Below are 22,179 nucleotides of genomic sequence, written 5' to 3' on the forward strand. Positions count from 1 at the left end.
TTTCAGAAAAAATTCCAAAGTACAATTTTCAGTGTCAAAGAATTGTCAAAATATAAATGCCAGAGACAGAATATTTAATCCAAACATATAGAGTAAAGGTACTGGCCCAATAATCTAGAGGAAAATGAAGTTGATGGACACATTTCTATTAAGATTTTTTCATAACAACATAATTTTTATTAACTTCAAATATTTTGTTTTCCAGAAAAGTTTTTTAAAAAAAGTAAAAGTAAAAAAAATTTTTCTTTTATTTGTATAAATTATAAATTTTTACTTTTTGAAAAGAAACATCTTTATCTCTGAATACTCCCAAACCCCTTTTTCGTGTTTACCCGTCAGATGTTAGTAAAAGGTGAAAAGAAAAGCTTAAAAAGAAAAGTACATGTTAAGTTTGAACCACAGTCAAAAGCTTGTCTCGTCATATTGTAAGGGAGAGCCTGGTTTATACATTGCATTTTCAACAATATCTGTGCTTATACTGTCACAATACTTACATTTTCTTAACATAAGAAGTGTATTTGTTAATTTGTAAATTTTAATGTAAATATTCTGGATATGATGTACATTGTCATATATTCTTCAAAACATTATTTTCGACATAGCAGATGATTTTTTTAAATATTGACAAGTATACACCACTATCAATACATTATACTGTTTTTAACGACACTTTAGTAGTCAGCCAATATCACGATTTATAGCGGAAATTGGCATATATGTACCAACATTAACAAAACGTTTAATTAATATATATGTCCACCATCACCAAACACTAGAACCCTTTGAACGAAAATGTTTGGTAATTTTTGGTAGGGAAATCTCCTGAGTGATTTGGATTTAGCAACAACGATCTCTTGGTTGACTCGGCAACAATCTGTAATGCATGCATTAAGTATAAGGTAAGAATGATAGTATTACCTAAGCGCAAATGTTGTGCATCTTATTCTAATACTGTTTTACAAGCAATAAAAAAAACCGACATTTTACAACTATGTCTTTTCTAAAGTAAATAAATTTTTACTGTTGATACACAATATTATTGTTATTAATGCGCCACTTAAGTTAATCCATAATACATTTTAAATTTCAGTATTTTATGCTATTAACACTAAACCATCTGCAAATGCTTTGATTGCAAATACACATTGCTTAAAATCATAAGGCATTATCGAGGACCTCATGCAATTTTTGTTGCTAAATCATTTAATGTAAACATTTAACAGCATCGATGGCAATGAGCAACTTGCTTAAACCATTAATTTTTAACTGAAACATAACACCTTTTCATAAAACAGACCTGATTACCCTGATTAACAGGACTGCTTAGACAAACATTTGGTGCTCTACCATTTTATCTGACCACTTACGAGATCATATACATGAGGTATCAATGAATAAACAAAAACACAACACCCCCTAAACAAAAACAACAAACACCAAAAAAAAGTTATCTTTTTTCTAGTCTTGATGATATTGGCGAGTGTTTATAAGATAAAATGGTCATAATTATATTTCCTATTCTCCTAAAGCCTACATTTGGACCTTCAAAACAATAATTAAACTTTTTCTAATTTGCTTGTAGAAATTTTCATCCTGTAGGGAATTACAATTAATAAACATTTACAAGTCTCCAAAAGAACATCTTTTCGTATTCCTACCTGCTACTGGAAGGGAAGTTATTCCTTATTGACTATTAATACGAAATCTTCAGAGTTACATCGCCAATTATGATAGAATTGCATGCATACATTTTGCTCCATATTTTTAAACCTTCGATTAAGGGACAAATTGTAAGCCATAAAATATCCCATTTGATCTGAATGCAACTCCTGTAGTCAGTTTGTATACGAAACACAAGTAGGTTCATTACCGAAATAAAAATAATGACCACATACGAGGATTGATAAAAAAGTTCTTGGCCCGATGCACTTCCGGTAGTGACAGAATCCAACTAATGGTCTTACTTTTCAATAAAATCGCTCTCTACATCAATGCATTTTGCCCACGTGTGCTCCGACTTGTTTAACCTTTCAAAATAGAACTTTCTTTTTTGGTCTTTAAAGAATTCATTGACCGCCTCCATGACACATTCATTGCTTACAAAACGTCTACCACGAAGCTTGATTTTCAGTTTCGGAAACCGGAAGTCAGAGGGGGGCCAAGTCCGGGGAATACGGGGAATGGGGAAGACTTTCAAAGCCGCAGTCAGTTGCAGCAGCCATTGCAACTTGGGATGTGTGAGCTGGCGCATTGTCGTGCAGGAGCAGAACGCCTTGAATCAGTTTGCCCCGCCTTTTACGCGCGATTTCTTGACGCAGACATATCAATTCGTCTGCATAGTTAGTACCGTTTATGGTACGACCTTGCTCAAGATAGTCAATCATGATTTTTATCCCCTGACTATCCCTAAAAATAAAGCCATCATATTCCCTGCTGATGGCAACCTTTTGAATTTCTTCGGAGGGTGTGCGCCAGGGTAAACAGGAATGGGCCATTATGATAAACCTCCGTCACATTACTAAATCATAAATCCCTTCAACTAGTTAGATAAAAAATTGTTCGAAACTTCATAGGATAGAAGGAAGAGTAGCACACAGATGAGTTTTATCTAAAAAATAAAATGAATAAAAAGCAAATTCAAATATACAATAAAATAAAAATAAATATAAAAGAAATAGTTTTTGTGGTGTTTAAATTGAAGATGTATTCCCTGTTATTGTAACAGAATACTCTTCATTTCATAGGACTAGTAATCTTTTCTTTAAACTAGAAAATGATGTCAGCATTTTATCCCCTATAATATATGCATGTTCTTTAACAAGGATTGGATATGACTATATGGCTTGAAATATTTTACCGACAGACAGACACCAAAAAGCGCAGCAATATACATTTGTATTTTCTTTTATTAACTCAATCAAAGTGAACCTGCGCTGACCGGCTTTCAAGCATACTAAAGCAACGCTTAAGGTAAATGATTTATCTCTGGGACACTTTTCAAAATTTATATGTAATCACAGTGGTTCCCGCGAAAAGTAAGTGCTCTAACCTTGTCCACCTGACTTGCGATATGTTATTTTGGTTGACAAAATTAAAGCGTCAATGATTTTATATCAAATTTTATATCTCTATTTTGTACTCCTCGGACTATAAAACTGAATATTAACGAAATGGTTTGTTTTAGTGAGATAAGATTGGCCACTCAATGTACAAGAAAACTAAATACGACCATACTACTGAGTGTATTTGATAAGTTTTGATAAAAAAAGTCAATACATTTAGATATAATTATTAACACATGTATTTGAAGGTCTAGTTGCTGTAAAATAACTGTTATATATATTTCATGGGAATAATATATGAAAAGAATAATGGAGACAAATATAAGCAACGTATTTAACAAACTTAAACATGTTAAAGCGAATAAGTCGACAGTAATGTTCCGGTATGATCAGGATAAATACCGGTGTGGTTGTATTTTAGGGCGAAGATTTGACGATGCAGTTCTAAAGGCAGCTGACGATGAAGGGGAAGAAATTTGTACTTGTAACGTTCAGAATGAAACAGTTACAAAATACTACGAAATGAAAAATGACTGTGCTAAATGTAAATTTGCGTGCAAAAATGTAGAGCTATCGGAAGAAGAAAACTTGCAGCTCAAGCAATATCTTTTAGATTTGTCAAATTATAAGAGCTGTCTAATATTTAATACAGATGCCGCACTGTCCCCGTCTATTTCGCAAGAAGAAGAAGATAAAATAGTAACTTGTTGTAAAATGGAAAGTAAATGCCTCAGACTAATGGCTTATATTGAATGTTATTCTGGAAAAGCAATTGACAAGGAATTTCTGGATGAATTAAAGAAATCAAGAAATACTCTAAACAAAGATCTCTCCAGCTTCATTCCTGGTGAATATAGACAGTGGAAAGATATAAAATTTGAAGCAATGGTAAGACATTGATTTACATGATTTATGAACATTATTGTTTGAATACCGAACTATAAATTTAAATTGTATCATAGTTACCCGCACTCCAGAGCATGTCCAATGATTGGTTCATTTTGTCTGGGGTTAACATATTGTAACGACAGAGAAAGGGATAGCGAGAGAAATATCATATTCAGATGCTCGTTCATTTGTTACTTTTTTCTTGGGTTTCATATTGTGACACTTATGGAACGTGTTTTTATGTTTGACTATGCATAAAAAAAGAGAAAGAACACCCAAACACTCGGCAATCTGATTTATACTCGGGGCACAAATTAGATAGCCCCGTTTTCGGTGCTCTTTCTATTACTAACTGAATTTAAACATGAACATACTTACGACGATATATTGAACACAGGAGCAATAAAAAGGCTTTACTGATTTTACCCAATTGAAATAGAAAGTAATACTCAAAAGTAACAACGTGCATAAGAAGTGCCTATACTATCACTAAGTGAACAATGGTACACGTATTTTCTAGTGTTATCAGCAATCTGCTATGTATAATGTGCTAAATTAAAACTAACATTATCCTAAACTGACATTATTCTTTATTTCCATTGCTGTGTGTGTAAATTTTACTATCGGCAAACTATACCTAACTGCCTGTTTTTTATTTAATGAGTAAAAACACATATTACATGTATACAGTTTTTGCTTATTTTAGAACTTATGTGTATGTGGAAACAAGAGAAAGCCACAACGTTAGTATACGTTTTATTTCACTTGAAGTGTTTATTGAACTAGATGATAGAAAATTTTGAATAATATTATATTGAAGAAATATAACTGTCTCTTTGTAATACTAAAATATTATATGCGACAATTTCATTAATGCTTCAAAATTACATCATTTATATATGTGCAAAGCAAATTTAATGTTCATTTAATCTTCCATTATAATTATGTTTATCAACATTTGATATTATTTCAGATAACGTCGCTTTACTAGACACCGCTAGAACGGATATTTCTAAGGAGTTCGTTTCCAAATTGAGTGGCTTTCTTTGTGAATCTGACATTAATGTCCACACAATTAATGAGGATCATCAGAATGAGTACAACTCCTACCCGTTGATAGTTGTTTGTTTAAATGATAGCAGATTATTAACGGATATTGATAACTCTCTTGAAAAAGTACAACGTATGTTGTTTTACTTTTCACAGGAATGTCGTAACCTTTAAGTTGGCGTTTTTAATTAAAGCAACTTAAGACATGATAATATCATGCTGTTGACAGACTCTTCTGACTTTTTCTTTGTAATCAAATACATTAAGCAGTTTCTTTTTTATCTAGATTCTTGTCCAATAATAAAACTCGTTGATTATTTACTTTGTTTAACGATAAGATACGAATTTACCAATTTTACTTCAATTGTATACCATGTTAAGCACAATTGAAATACCTTTAATATATGTTACGTAACATTTCAGGTGAAGACATGGGCCGAGTTGCTTTAATTACCTTGCATATAAAGGTGGATGATTATTCGGAGCCTGGTGATTCTGATAGAGCTTTAAAATCGCAAGACAAGAAAAGAAACAGACAACTGGGTTTGATAACTGATTGGTTCTACAAAACGGAAAATAAAGAGAAAAATAATAGCACAAAAGAAGAAATAATAACATTTATCAAAAGAAAAAGATAATGAACAGTAAACAACTCTTAATGTTATATGAAGGAGTATGTATATATGTATCATTGACTATGATAAATATTGATACCAATATATTAAACTGGTCAAATTAGAAATAAATAGATTAGTGAAACAATTAGTGCAAGGAAAGAAACCAACTTATGGCCAAATTGACAGCTTGTAAAAAACAATTAGCTATTCATAGAAATACATATATCAATGATATAATATATCTTAAACTGTATTTGCATCATATCCATTTATTATGCTTTACACAATTTGCTACATGTATCTAAAATTGTATGTCCCACATGGTTCCTCATGGTTATTATTGAAAAAAAAATGCTTTAAGGTTAAGCAACTAAACGATTAACGAAAAGATAAAGTTGTACATTACATTTCGATTGTGTATCTTTCTTTGTCAGAAACAAGCCGCAAGACCAATGCTTAACAAAGCCTGCAACAATTTCAATTTTGTTGTGTTGGACTGTCTTTAGGGATTCTGTTTTTCTCTATTTTTTTACTTAATCTAGAAACAGAAGGAAACGTGTTTCCGCAGCCAAAGCGAAAAAAATAAAATGCCCCGACTTTTCCTAGAATAATAATTAACAAATATCTGGAAAAAAGTGATCCATTTGAAGCATTTAAAACAGCAAAAATTACATAGAAATTGCAGACTCGGTTTGATTGAGTCCGTACATGAGGGATAATGAAAAGATGCAATATCCCTCGCGCCCCCTAGCACCAGCTTGCGCGGTACTCAATTCTCAACAATTTTAAAGTGCTGAACTCAATGATCCAAAGGACCAGAAAATTTAACAACACTAGACGACACTGTGAGGTACTGGGCAACTTTGTACGGCTTTCACACAACACTTGCTGTTGTGATATATAAATATCTAGGAAAAAGTGATCCCTTGGAAGCTTAAAACAGCAAAATTACATGAAATATAATAAACAAGGAAAGGATCAACAAGGAAAGGCGGCGTTCAATAAACGCAATCCCCACTTCAGTGAAAATTGCAGACTCGGTTTGATTGAGTCTGTACATGAGGGATAATGAAAAGATGCAACATCCCTCACGCCCCCTAACACCGGCTTGTGCGGTACTCAATTCTCAACACTTAAAAGTACTCAACTCAATGATCCCAAAGGAGCGGAATAATATGACAACACTGAAGTGAAAGGTAACTTAGATATGGGCATTGTTACTTTAATAAGGATGATATCTGTTCACAAGTTTTCTTTTCTAAGTGACACCTGGGCAGGGCCAATATTGACCCAAGGAGCATGATTTATATGATTTTGTAGAAGTCAAGAAGGTGTTGCTTAATGCCAAGTATCTAAGCTTTTACATTTTACATATTTTGTGGCATATGGTAAAATGTTCCAGCCACCTACCTTTATTTGATAGCCTTAAAAAATCAGCCTTTCAAGAAGGTTGTGGAAAGTCATTGTGACTTATTATATTGGTATTTCTTCTTTTGAAACATACATTTTGTGCAAATATACAGTAAAACAGATACAACCATTTCATATCAGCCGATAAACCAAGATCAGCACTTCCATTAGAGCAAGACATAGGCAGTATTGTCAAAATTAACAACTATCGGTACTCAAAACATCCCTTTTTTCATGTCAAATGTTTTGATTTAATATTGCCTTTAGAGGCTTTCAACTGGCCTGAATCAAAATAGTTAGAAAAAATAGGAAAGTTTCATAGCAAAGTAGGAAAAAGTAGGAATATAATTCAGTAAAAAAGTAAAAATAATAGGAACTATTTTACATGAATGGACCATAATAAGTAATGTACTTTTCATGTTCAAAATGCTTTCCTGGATTGGTGGTTGTTCTCACCATTAAAGAAAGTTTGTCACTTGCAAAGTTTCTGCAGGTGAAATGTATGACCATTTGCTGCACTCAAATTTTCAGTTTGACAGCATTACGATCTTATCTTTAATATATTATTTTATTTAAATGTCCACCAGTATTGGGAGGCATAATAGTTTTTGCAGCATCCATTTCAACTTTGTGTCCTGTCCATTTTTTTGTCAGTTTTGGAAAGATTTTAAAGTAATTTTGTATAACATATAAATCACATTGGCATGATGTGTTGTGAGCAAAATCAAGGTTTATACTTTAAAGGTACATGTCACACCCTTCAAAGGAGATTTTTTTTTTAAAATGATGTTCGTGCTCCATCAACAATTTCTGGATGGATTGAAAAAAATTATATGCATAAATGTATTCAACATAACGAAAATATGTCACATGCAGAATCAGGTCCCCAGCTCAAAGGTCAAGTTATAATATGAATGTTTATAAAATTACACGAATGCCCGGTCAACAATGCTGTCATTCCACGATTGATTTGGCAAACTGAGAATATGAGCAAGTATTTGTTATTTTTTCTATATTCTTGTAACACTCCTCTTATTGTAATCATGTCTTTGTTGTGAGTCAAAGATCATGATTCCTCTACCAGGCCCTTCTTGGGGGACAATTGTCTGTTTCTTAGGACATATCTTGTTTTCTGTTTATTCCATTTTATTAAATTTTTTATCTATTTTAATTTCTTCACGCAAAAAGTATGAGTAGTAGGAGGTTTTGGTAAAAAATAGGAAAAAGTAGGAAGATTATAAAAAGTAGGAAAAAGTAGGAACGATTGAAGACCTGCCTTTATTATTTTATATGAATCTTTAGAACAAATGTTAATTATATATTTTAATTTTATCATATTAACTTTTTAAGGAGTTTTAATGATTCAGTGTGGCTTTGACACTGACTAATGAAAGTGCAAACCTGCGTTCTGCACATCACTCTATTGATATAAATATTTTTGCCATAAGGTTTTGATTTCCTTTTATCGGTTTAACAGATATACAGGGGACACGAAATTTTGAAATCAATACATTCTGACTAAATGTGACCTTAACCATGAACTGAGGAAGTTCAAACCTGTTCAAAAGATAAAGACGGGGTACAAAGTTGCTAATAGACGGACGGACGGACGTACTGACTGACTTTCTACCAGGTGCATAACAATATTCGGGCGTATACAAAGTTTAAACATGCCACTGCGTATATAAAATGTAATATACATATGATGATATTTGAATAGAAATAATAGATTAACCAAAAATGAATTCTCTGATGAACTAGACCAGACGGTAATTTCATTCAGTTAACATATTTGGTCACGTGACCGAAACACGCTAATGCATAATTTTTAACTTGCATGTCGAGAAAATAGTTCTCCGTCGTAACGAAGACAATTTCCTTTGAGAACAACAACACAATTATTGCAAATCGAAAACGTGTAGACAATCTAAGCATAGGATACGAAATCAATAATTTAAATATGTCGAGATAATCTTTAGAAAATTGGAAATTTGCGTAGTATAAACCAGTTTCGTAACTGACAGTCTACATTCCAAAGGACCTACTATAAAACCGTTCTTGGTCATGCTCGTTTCAAACGAACGTGTCTTTTAAGACATTTGTTGAATAATTCAAACGAGTTAACTGCCCCCATGACTTCACTTATTACCTGTTTTAAATAAGGCGCTACTAATCTTAGTTTTTCGTGGCCGAGTGGTTAAGGTCTAGCCCCTCGAAATTCATGTAAGGAAGCTATCCAGCTAGCTTACGGAACGTCGGTGGTTGTTCGTTCCTGAAATAATGCACGGAAGTGCACCTGAGGTCTTCCTTCACCAGTTAAGCTGCAAATGTCGCCAAATGATCTTTAATTATTCGGCGTGACGTAAAACCCTATTAAACAAACAAACACACAAACAAACAAACAAACAAACCATCTTAATTTTTTTTAAAATTTATTTTGAAATTTAAAACCTTGGTATGACAAATTTTTTAAATTTTTGACTACCCGAAAATACCCCCCATTTGATCAAATAACTTTGGTTTAAAGGAAAATTTCTTTTGAGGTAAACTTTTTGGACCTTCACCCTTTTGATATTTTTAAGACTTTGTAATTACTTTTCATTAAATCCCATAAAAAACAGAAAAAAGTTATTTTTGGGCCTATTAAAATCAGATGTGCAAGCTTTTAAAAATTTTAAAACACTAAAACATTTATTCAACGTTTACATTGGGGAATTATTAAAAATAATTTGTTGAAACGTAAAACGCGGAAAAATCTATCGGTATATTTAATATTACAAATATGTTACGTCGGCATGGCTGAGTGGTTAACGCATTGGACTAGTATTCTTATGTTTGCTGGTCAAGTGGATTCGAACCCCCGTCAAGGACAAGCCTTAACACCATTTCAGTGAGCTGGTAAAGATTTATAATTTAATACTCCCGAGCGATCACTTTTTCCAAAATCATTTTTACACCTAGAAATGCTTAGAACCGGTTGGTCAATTGAGTTTATACGATTATGTTCATTGCTTACAGCTGTCCAAAACAATCGAACTGAACCAAATTCTTTAAATCTATAAACCAATATTTATTTATCAATGTCAACTTGTAAAAAATACAACCGAGTTGAGTGGGCAAAGAAGCCTTTATTACCTTTGCCAGTTAAAATCGTTCAATTTGTGGTATATCCTGGCCTGTTTAAATGCATGATTTGACAATACTTTGCCAACTAAACCAGGTGGATCCTAACAAACCCGATATATGACACACAAACATACAACCCTCTACCTGATCAAAGTTTATGCATGTATACACTGTGTACCATTTGTGCTCATATTGTATTTTTTTTTCGAAATGGCTCTTCACGCTTCCCTCCAATTTTTCCAGTTATTTCTAATGAATTCTTATCATCGGCGCCTGTACAACAATATTTTGTAAGGTTGACTGGAAGCTTGTATGAAATAACAAAAAGTCTTGGATTCGAATTGTAATTGAATTGTTTTATTATTCGTATTTTAAGTACGATGCTTCTTATCTGATGTATACGGGAAAAGCCGATGTTTTACGATTGGTGTTCTTCATGGTCTCTCTGTTACAAATTCCTGCTATGTTCAGCAGTAAATCAGTGCAGATATTTATTTGAAACATGTAGAAACGGTACACAAGTGGACAGGAACATGCAAACGTGACAGAGGAGCGGTTAATTTGACTATTAATACCAAACATAGAGCTTTAGTTCAATTTTTGTGATACATGTATGGGAAAGAGGATTAAGAATGTGGAAGGAGAGAGTATAATAGATGGGGAGGAGAGAGAGAGAGAGAGAGAGAGAGGGGGGGAGGAAGCGGGAAAACTTGTGATCAAATATTTTGGCTCCGATACATTTCATACATATATTGACATGAAATGATTATAAAAGGAAGAAGAAAAGACAACGCCTGAGAAATGTAAATAACAAAACACAACTTGAGTTTGAACTTGTTGATGGTCCATTCCAGGCAACCGTTTGTTAATAAAAGGAGTAGGCACATGTCGATGTAATCGCGATGCGATATAATTTCCACTCAGTTGTAATAAAAGCTTATTCATTGCTTCGGGAGGCAGACGTAATGGCTATTATGTCAGAACTTTAATTAATAATGCGATGAAAATTGAACATATTTTTAAAAACATTTAAATATGACATGCTACAATATGATGCTTTACTGTTTCGGCATTTTGGTGATTCATTTAAATTGCGAAAACAGTTGAGGAAAATCAAATAACTTTCTTTTTGAAGTTATGTATTTATTTATATATTTAATAATTGTTTCGACATAAAGTATTCTTAAATACTGATTTCTTTCATGCCCTAAAGCTTCTGCATGAATGTGTACAAATGTACTTCCAAACCCATAGTTTTTAATAAACCAATTTTCACCAGTTGGTACTGTTTTGCTGGCCCTCGAATAGCACGTATCGACGAGAAAAAAATTAAACAAATTTTTGCAAGGCCAAACAAAAAAAAAGAAATTTAACATGTTCCCCCGACATCAGTTTCTCAAAATATTTTTTAAACCCCGGGAAAAAAAATTTAACCCATTGAAAAATTTCCAATTTGACTCGCTTTGTTTTTACCCACTTAATTTAAACCGCTGCACTTTCCCAAAAATTTTGGGAAAAGTCGTCCTTTTAACCTTTCCCGGGGACAAAAATATCTATTTTTGTTTTTTTTTAAAAAATAAAATACTAATTTTGGGCCTTTAAATTTAAAAAACCCTTTGCACTTTTTTATTGAAAAAAAACAATTCCCCCCAAATTTCAGCTACGTTAAACTGTTATTCGACATTTTCTTTTTTGCGAAATATGTAACTATTTGAAAAATGTTTGTCATCCAACCGTTGTATAATGGTATCATATTATTGTAATTTATTTTTCATTGTATTAATTTATTTCATTATGAAGAGAATTTTGATCTCAACACACTTGTGACTTGCAAATCAAACTTTTTAATTTGAAAATATTTTTTTACATTCCTCTTCGTTTCCGAAATCGCAAAAATATTCAAGTGCCCTTCATTTTTTTTTTAAACCTTTTAAATAATGTGATTTGCAGATTAATCATGATTTAATTGGGTTTTTGCAAATTTATATTTAGTTTATCGTGAATGCACGTAAGTGTATAGATCATCTTACAATACGATTTGTCCGTAGTAACGAATGTTGCATTTTGCGCATTCTGCGTAGCACAGGAAAGCAATAACGAGACTACAATTAATAATAGTTAAACGTTTTAAAAGAGGTGAATCTAAACTTCATGTTATGTCACCGTGAAAACAATAATTTTGGTATGAAATATAGCTGTCAGTACATAAAATGTGAATTGATATTTTTTGAGAAATAGGAAAAAATGATCGAAAATCGCAAAGAAGAATACTAACACTACTGACATCTTCAAAGTCCCCTTTTTAATCAGTCCTTTAAATTGAATCAGCAAATTGTTCAAGATGAAATATTATTACCCCTGTATTACATAGTATTACACAATTTTCATTGTATACTTCCTTTGAATAAGTGGATTGGCAATGCTGTGTCAAACAGATTGACGATATAAAAGTGTTTATACAAATCAGAAAAAAAACAACAAATACAATTAATTCCTGCACGATTCTTTATGAACTGATAAAAATTGCCTTAAAGCTAATACAATGAATTTTCGATTTGGTATCATAGTCTTGCTAAAGCCTTGTAACAGAATGATTCAAAGTTATATTTTCTTTAATATCATTATAATAAGGTATTAGTGAATTAGCACTGTTCATTTCTATAAACTTCTTTTCATACATGATATTTTCAAAAGATACAAAGCAAAATTAAGGCGACAGATACATCATATCATCTATGTGTAGTGAAATAGGTATCAATAATATAGGTTGACCCACATGACGTTGCTAATGATTTTGAATATAAACTAAATGTATTTTAAAGACTATTCATACTTTATTTTCCCTCCTAGATCACGTGCCTTAAATCCACTGCTGGAAAAGGGTTATAATTCGTTGATAGTTTCTCTTGTCGCAGCAAGTGTAGGCATTTTGATAAAGAATTACACTAACTATTCACCCCAATGATAGATTGTTTAAAAAATTGTGATTTTGAAAGCTGTTTTGAAAAAGGCAAAAATGCCAAAGATGATGTATAATGCTCTCATAAAGCATCGCCAACAATATTATCATACAAACTAAAGTGACATTTTTTTAACTCTGTGAAAATTTTATAAAATTTTTAGGGGCAGACCCACCCCCCAAAAGTGTTTGGGATGATAAAATTTGGTTTTCTGCAGTCAAAAATCCCCCTTTGCCCATGGGTTTCCCCCTTAATTTACACAGAATATGCTGTAATAAATTTTGTTTTCTCTAAACGTACAGTACCCGAAACATAGACATTATATCAAAATTCAAAGTCAAAATTGCTTTTTGTATACTAATGTATAGAAAAAACACATATTTTTTTGTAAATAAATACTATATGCCTCGATATTTAGGATATAGCCTTGCCTAGAACTCTATAAAAAGTTTATGAATCATGCACCTAGGGAATAAAATGCCTCCAACTTGGGGGTCATATAATATGTTAAGGATAATTAAGAAAATAAAAACATTTTTTTAGACAAGTAAACTTGATTGGGTCTCCAATTAAAATATTAATTATGATTACTCAAAGAAATGTATAATCAGGCATATATAAATAACTCTGATAAAGGTCGTTTTTATAATTTTCTTGTTTCCAAATATATTTACCTTTTTCAATGCTCTTTAGCTTATGCATTATTTCACCTATCGTACTAATTAGCTCATCCTTTAGTCCATGTAGGACTTTTTCACCATCCAGTACAAAAACGACACAATGTTGAAATGGTTTCTTGTGTTCAAATTTGTCATCTATATCTTCGCCAATGTAGGAAGGATCAAGAAAATTTAAAATTGAAATCACTTCATTCTAAATGTATAAAAACAGAAAGTTTAATAAAAAAAATAGCAAATTTTCATAATGATCTCTTTTATATGATAAATTTACGATAAATTTCTAGAAGAAAAATAGCTTAAATAGATTTTGTTGAGATATGAAAATGCGTCAGTGGCAAAGTTGTAAAGCCGTTGTTTGCAAACACTTTGCCCCTTACCCCTATTGGTTTGAATCCCGATAGGCACCTAAGTTCATTTCATGTGAGGCGGCTATCATTTGCCAACTCAAAATGATACAAATTGCCTACACATTTTCAGTATCCGCGGCCTCATTTCCAGACTGGATAATATGATAGCACATAGAAGGAATCCCATTCTCAAGTGATGATCATACAGCGCAGCAGATACTAAGGCAACCCCAAGTTATAGGAAATAATGAATTAACGGATAGAAAGTGTGTGGCGGCAAAGCCAATTGGTTAACGCATCGGACTAGTAATCTAATGATCGCTAGCCGCATATGTTCAAACCCCGTCAGGGGCATGTCGTTGTTTCCTTAAGCATGCAACTTTACACTCATTGCTCAGTACTGGTTGTTTCCAGGAACGGATTCGAAAGTGTGTCTATAAGCTTATAGCTTCCTACACAATCGAACTAAAATATATTTTGAATAAACCAACTGATAGAAAGAAAATGAAATGTATAGATCAGCCTTGCAATGGTACACTTAAATACACGAGTGACTTTACAATCATAACAAAACATTTCCCGCCAATCAAGTATTCCAACGTTTTGAAAGCCTAATTCACAGAACAAAATGTATCTATTTTCCCTTTGTATATGCACAGTGAAAGTTAATGAAATTGTTGTGTGAGGAATTGGTTGAAATCTTGTAAGCAATGAAGGAAGAGTTGCACATTTTCTCTTCTATATAACAGATGAAAACAAACAAGAAATGTACCTAATGTTGCTTAAATCTTTATATCACAAAGCCCTGGACATGCAAGAAGGTATTAAAGGATGTAAAAAATCTGTGACACTTTTATTGCAATTCAATAATTTTATCTTTTCTTATGTGGTTTCATAAGAGTTATTACAAAGCTGACATATATAAACAAGCATTCGTGTATCGGTGTCCTAATGTAGCTGGCACTGTGTATGTGCGCGCCCGTGTGCGCGTGCTAGCGTGCGTGCGTGTGTGTGTGTGTGACTCAAGTGACACCACATATAAATAGTAACACGCAATTCTTTAAAGAAACACCAAGAGCACAACCTTGAACCGGTTTACAATAAAAAAGCACTACCGTGAGTTGCTGTGGTTACTAAAATATAGTACGGAAATGCTTCTGTAAAAAAATACAACGAAAAACCGAAGGGTCAAAACAGCAGTTAAATCAGTATCTTAAAGGAAGGTATAGCAGCAAGAAAATCACCCAAATAGGACAGAAGACGAAAACTAAGATAATTCAGACCCTATGATATTGATAACCTTTCACGTTATTTATATAAAACAAGAAACATGGTATTGCCGCGAAACCAGGTTTTCAATTATCACCATTGTAGAACGTGTTGTTGGAGTTGAAAAGCAAAACAAGCAACGTAAATTGTAACAATGTGCTATGTGCAATGTTAATGATAAATAATGAGGAAGAAACAAAATAGATAATCATGTACATGTATTTTGTTATAAAAGCAGATGTACAAATTAATTTTGTATTGACCTTCATCCTGGTTGGCGGGGGTTCGCTTAACCAATCCCAAACGAGGCATTCACATAAGCTTGCTTTATTTGCTATATACCAATTTTTCTTAAAAAGAAAATCTCACTTGTAACTTTACTTATCAACCTGCATCAATCATTAAAAACCGAAATCATTTTTCTATTTTAGTGACTTTGATCATATGGAGCAAGAGCAAGTCAAAATGAGGCTTATACAACAAAGTATAATAAATATATCGCATTTATAAATTTAGTTATTGACCCGAAACCGATTTACTTTTTTAAGTAACAGTTACATTGATCTCATGGGTACAAAAACTATATGAATCGCGGGTTTTACATAAGCTTAACTTATACAAAGTTTCATTGAAATATCTCATTCAAAACTCTACTTATTGAGTGGAAGCCAATTTTCAATTTTAGTGGCATTGACCTTTATCTTGATGCCCGAAAGCAATACCAAAATACAAAAGCTTACTTTACGCATGTTTTTACAGAAATATCCCTTTCGAAGCTAGTTATTGACCTGAAACAAATTTTCTATTTTTAGTATTTTAGTAACAGAAAACTTGAACTTGATCTACCGTAGCTAAGAGTAGGCAGAGCGGTGGCCTAGTGGTTAAGTCGTCTGCCTATCAACTTGTGGATCATGAGTTCGAACTCTAATCAGGTCAAGTTTTGTTTTTCATATGACACCAGTACTGGTTGGTTCCAGGAAGCGGACTCGGAAGTGATTAATATAAGTTGCAAAAACTTGTCTTGCAATCAAGCTTAAATAAATATTTGACAGAAATCAGCTAGCAGGAGTGCGTCTAACGAGATGGTTAATAAGGTCAAAACTTATCGGATCACTAAACTACTAACATATGCGTAGGGGCACTTGATGACAAAGCTTATGAGCAAGGTTAAACAAAATCCCTTGAAAAATGTAGGAGATATTGGGCACAAAAGAAATTGTTCGATATATATATATTCATATAAGGAAAACACAAAAAGGCCATAATTAGGTCAAAAAATATCAAATCATTATCATTTAATTATAAATCCCGACAATATGCACCAGGGCACTTGATGACAAATGTTCTGTGAAATGTTGGTCAAACTCCTTTGAGAAATGTAGGAGTTGCGCACGGAAAAAAATGTTGATTCCCGCCCAACCACTGACCTACTTTAATCAAATAACCTTTTTTCCCTTCGGACAACTAAGAAAAGCAAATGCATAATCTATAATAATTGTAAATCTGCTGTAAATGAAGAGATTATACGGTACGTGAAGCTTAAGCAAACCTTATAAATTTAGAAATCATTAAGATGGAGCATTGTGTAAATCTTCCATGGTAAATTAATTAAATCAATATAAAAAAACATTTCCTTATCTGGAAGATACCTTTAAATATAGAAAGATGTAAATCCAAATGCGAGGACACACTATCCAAGTTGAACAATTGTTAGTTCACCAGGATTCAAATTTTACTCTAGGTGTTTTACTTATATTCTCAAAGTAACACACAATGAGGAAATATTTAAACCCAGTCAAAACAGTACTTATTCTAGTCGGTAATTTCTAGAAACAGACCGTACATGTAACTCATTTTGAATTATGTAAACCTCTTATTCCGCATTCGTTTAACGTATAAATGGCATTCAAAGCCTTTGATTATTTCTTTTCATGGAAAGTTAAACATGTATTTCTAGTTTTCATTAATTCAAAAACACATTCATATACTTATAAAAATGTCACTTTGATCTTTAGCCAATGTGATATTTAATATTATATTGTTTATTTTCTCATTTTGCATGAGGTAGTTGCTGATATTGCAGATCTGCTACTTTCAAATCTAATTTGAGATGAATATGTAATCTTCATACTTCTTTTTACTTGTCATTTCTTCTCCTATGTTTTATGAAAGCTTTAAAAAATCCTGGTTTTGATCAGCAGCAATCAACAACTGAATTTTAAATATCTTATTTTACAATTTCTTTTCTTTTTTTTCTTTTTTTTTTGAAATTCATAATTGTAAAACTGTTGTTTTTAACTTTGATAAATCTTTAAGTCCTCTTAATTAATTGTTAAGACTCATTCGTTCAATGCAGATAATAACTCAAAAATCTAAAAAAAATCATTTAATTTAAAGAGCTATATTACATACCCTTCTACCTGGCTTTATTTCTCCTGTAGCAGTCGCCTTTGCATGTTTCATTTGAAAAGCCCCACAATGCCCTTCTTCTATCCCCATCGTGTCATATAAAGTGATGTTTTCAAGTTGCCGCTCTAATTTTATTTGCAGAAACTGTTAAGGAAAACAAAACCATTTGTACAACCTGTCTTTCATTGGTACTTTTGTTACTTTAAAGTAAGAATGAAAAGTTGGAAGTCAGTAAACATTAATTCGAACTGATATCGTATCCTGTGCAAAAGAATCCAATTTCTTTGACTCGCTTTTATAAAAGCTATAATAGTTGTAATCGTTATATAGGGCATTTCTTCATTTCGATTCATTGTCAATCCATTGGAGTGATTTTTAATAAAGTTTCAGTTTAAATGATTTACAACAACAACAATAATAATAAAAACAGTGCTTTGGTTTCAAGTTTCAAGGAAAATGTTTAGTTATGTTTAAGTATACCAACATTGAACTACACAATTTTAAGAATACTTACACGCAACGTAGGTGATTCATAACTAGTGTGACTTCTACAGGAAATTTGATTTGATACAATTGAGGAATACGAATTAACTAGACTTGATTTTCCGCTTGCCGTCGGGCCAATAAGGGCAACATTTATATTCTTGTCTTTCAGTTTGTTAGAAAAAGCATCAAGAAGATCTTCTTGCACCTGTAAATAAGTATAATCTTAGTGATAAATAATCAGTGTTTACAAAAATGAATGAAAAATATAATTTAAATAGTTTGATAGTGCTTAATAATTACAAATATGTTGAACATTTTCTCAACAGGTTTCCGAATACAGACATTGTAAAAAAATCGGTTACGTATGACCTAAATAGAAAAGTTGCTTGATATAACTTGTGTAAGAAAGATAAAATGTTCTCATCTCGATAAAACAGCTTCATACCACCATTCTTTCATTCACTTATTCGTTCATTTTATTTTAAATAATTTAGACACATTAAATTTAGTTTAATCCTTAACTTTGTACATACATGTATTTCAGAACAAATCACGTTATATTGTAAACTATTTTTGGACCAGATTACTTATAAAACATATTATTATGAAAATAAAAAAATTATGTAGACACAACCACTATTATAATGATATTCCGAGACTTCATTTATTTAATTGTGATTTGCGTGTGTGACGCTTTACTAATTTTACGACCGAATTACGAAGACAAACCAGATTTTTTTTCTTGATAGGTCCGAACATATACTGTGTTCAAACTTTTAAATATCAAATTTATATATATATTTTTTGAAATTATGTTAATATTGTCTGTTATATACTATGTATAAAGTTATTTAGAAGGACATTTGGCAGGGATCATAATTGATCCAAAGTGTCACATGTGACAGTGTAAATAGTAAGACAACAAGAGACACCTGTGACTTTTGTGGTTGTATATGACACATTGCACGAACATTTTGTTCGCAACTGACGTGAAGTTTTTGCCTTAATTAAGCTTTTTTTAGGCTTCATAGAATATCATAATATTATGTCACATCTCATCTCTTTTCTCAAGCATATGTGTCGCACACTGTTTTGTTTGTTTGTTTGTTTCATTTTACGCCTTTTCCCACCAGTATTTCAATCATATATATATATGCGGGTAGTTTCCTAACCATCGTTCCTGGAGAGTTACACCAGTACCAGACTACCTTCCTTCGCTCTAAACTACCAAAGCATCTCCCGGGGATGGAACCCACACCAGAGAGGTAACTGGATTAGAAGTCATCGACTCTAACCCCTCGACCACGAAGGCACACTGTTTTACTTTAAAGTTGTTTAAAAAACAATGTCCCTGTAAGGGCATTTTTTATGCACAGAACACTGTGACGTTCAGGAAGCCTACCTGAAATTTAGCTTTTGGTTCTAACAAAATTACGAGAGTCATTAATTTATAAAATGAAATAAGCGTCACATCGTCTATTGTCACATATAAGATTTTTCGTCAAAGCTTGACCCTTCAATAGTAATTTCAGTGCGCTATAAATGTATCTATAAGGCCACAAATAAGATCTCACTAAAGTTATGAAAACTAAAGAAAGGGGATAATGTGAAAGATATTAGAAACAACTCACTTTGTCCATGTCTCGATTGAACTAGAGTTCTCTGAACGAATGTGATACAACTGTCTACAACTAATACATATTTTAATCTTGACAAATATTTAAAAAAAAAAAGAATACATTTGTCACACTTTTGTGATAAATGTGCCAAATATGCCTTTACAATGCCCAATTAAAATCACGTCGCACAATTGTATGTAACAATACAAATAAAGTATGCAGTTTATCCTGTCACGCTGAATAAAACACAACAAGCGTGTTATTAAATTTTTAATTAATTATTCGAAGACAAAACGCTCAGACTGAAATATTGTGAAATCATAATATAAGTCAATGATTAACTATATTTATTAAATATTCTTAGCAATAAAAACGTATTTTGTAAAATTAAATATCATTAAACGAACACCACTAAGGCTTTTTGACATAACGGGTCTGGAAATACTTTTTCTAGATTTTCCTACAATGTAAGTCTTAAACAATAACTTGTATTTAAAGTTTCAGATTGTTCCCTGACCCTGTCTTCAGTTTTCAAAATAATCATTGAAATTAGCAAAAATGGCCTTCAAATGAGAAGTGCTGCAACTCTGATCACTCAGACTGGGTTTTAGAATTGCACTTCCTATTGACTTTAGATTTAATTCTTAGCATATTGTTTGTCATTTCAATTTTAAAAGCTTGACTAGGGCGTTGTAAAAATTTCAATTTGATATGTTTAAGGCATTTTGACATCATTAAAAAGTCATATTAATATGTTATGTATACTAAAATGAGTTGTAATAGTACTTATATGAAACAATCATTGTAAATTAGGAAAAAATGTATCACCATCTTAGTCCAGCCATTTCTTAACAGTATCTCATGATTGCGCCATGGTTTTGCGAGTACCGGTAATCGTTCTTCCTGTTTTGGTGGCGTTGGTGTTTTAGATGAATCTATATATTTAAAAGTTCAAAGTAGTGAAGTTATTTGTAGAACATGTAATCGACAACTTATCTATTCATTGTTTGATAAAAAAGAAACCACATTAATTCAAACAGCAGAATTAAACAACTGTTCATCAAAAACTGCTTGTTCCTTTTTGATTTAGAAGAATTCATGAATGGATGTGTTCATTCCCCCATGATCACGTAACTTTCAATGCAACGCTCCTATGTTATTACATAAACATCAGTATGTGGTTTTCAAAATGTAGCTTCTCAACAACCCTCCAGAGACGTGCAAGTCGCGGAGAAGGCACATAGCAGGTCAAGGTCAAGTCATCTCAAGTACCAGAGATTATTGGTTGACCTGTCGTGCCTAACTCTGGAGGGTGACATATGCTTATTCCAGCGCTGAGTATAAACAAACTCAAAATCACACATCAATATGTGGATAAGCTAGGTAACACTGGGCAAAATTACATATAGGACAACAAGGGTTATGAAGTAATATTCAAGCAAGAGTACCACAGCAAAATTATTAGAAATAAGATGTATATGATAGTATAATTAATCACTATTAATCAAATGTAAATTAAATGCATCTTTAAATGTACGTAATGGCTTATCCCGATTGAAAAATACTTGCATATCTATTAGTTTTAAATTTACTTCTTAGGCATTATCCTCTGTATAAATATATAGTTAATTTAATTTTGTCATAGATAGAAAATCTCAATTTTCAAAAGAATGTGTTGAAAAATATAAGATATTAGTAATCAATGTTCAACAAAATATGAAAATAGATAATATGCCCTATCAAAACTTTCTGAATGAAAATATAGAGCATATACTTCAAATACGGGATTTCTTTTCATCGAGTTGTATGAAGGTTTCATGGATGGTGGTAGCCACGAGTGAAATATGATAATTTTCATACCATTAGATAAAATGAATCCCGTATTCATAGAAAAACTCGCTTTTTCTGTTTCGTATATACTTTCTCTTTTTTTAACCTTAAGATTCACAACTTTTCCCCTACACTTTTGTGTAATGGCTTAATTTAGAACAAAAAGTAGTCCGACAAGATACCAGAGAAAATACGAGAAATATATTTCAATGCAGTGAAAAATATTTTACAGTGGAAATACGGAAATTAAACAGACACATTATATGTCATCAATATTTCTCAATATTTCATTTATAAGTATATAATAAATTGAAACTATTAGTAGTAAAGAAAATTTTTAAATAATATTCAAAATAGATTTAAAGTCTTTACTTACAAGGTCCCATTCTGTAGTTTGAACTACAGAGATAACATCATGTACTGACT

The 22,179-nt window shown here is 32.1% G+C and overlaps 2 protein-coding genes across 2 annotated transcripts; one reads left to right on the top strand and one right to left on the bottom strand.

The window, feature by feature from the left end:
* The first annotated feature begins 2,982 nt into the window (after positions 1-2,982).
* LOC132717973 (uncharacterized) lies at positions 2,983-6,166 on the top strand. The gene is made up of 4 exons (XM_060701581.1): positions 2,983-3,950; positions 4,657-4,693; positions 4,924-5,133; positions 5,424-6,166. Exons 1-4 carry the CDS (start codon positions 3,360-3,362, stop codon positions 5,636-5,638), a joined length of 1,053 nt encoding a protein of 350 aa, XP_060557564.1. The 5' UTR covers positions 2,983-3,359; the 3' UTR covers positions 5,639-6,166.
* Positions 6,167-7,259: 1,093 nt separating this feature from the next.
* On the bottom strand, positions 7,260-21,026 carry LOC132717975 (uncharacterized). Its single transcript, XM_060701583.1, has 5 exons — positions 20,752-21,026; positions 18,333-18,509; positions 17,822-17,962; positions 13,788-13,986; positions 7,260-7,309 (listed from the first exon to the last, which is right to left on the bottom strand). The coding sequence occupies exons 1-5, from the start codon at positions 20,752-20,754 to the stop codon at positions 7,260-7,262; spliced, it is 570 nt and encodes a 189-aa protein (XP_060557566.1). The 5' UTR covers positions 20,755-21,026.
* Positions 21,027-22,179: the final 1,153 nt, after the last annotated feature.

This window comes from Ruditapes philippinarum, unplaced genomic scaffold, assembly GCF_026571515.1.
Source record: "Ruditapes philippinarum isolate M1 unplaced genomic scaffold, ASM2657151v2 ctg1498_1_1_1_1, whole genome shotgun sequence".
NCBI lineage: Eukaryota > Metazoa > Mollusca > Bivalvia > Venerida > Veneridae > Ruditapes > Ruditapes philippinarum.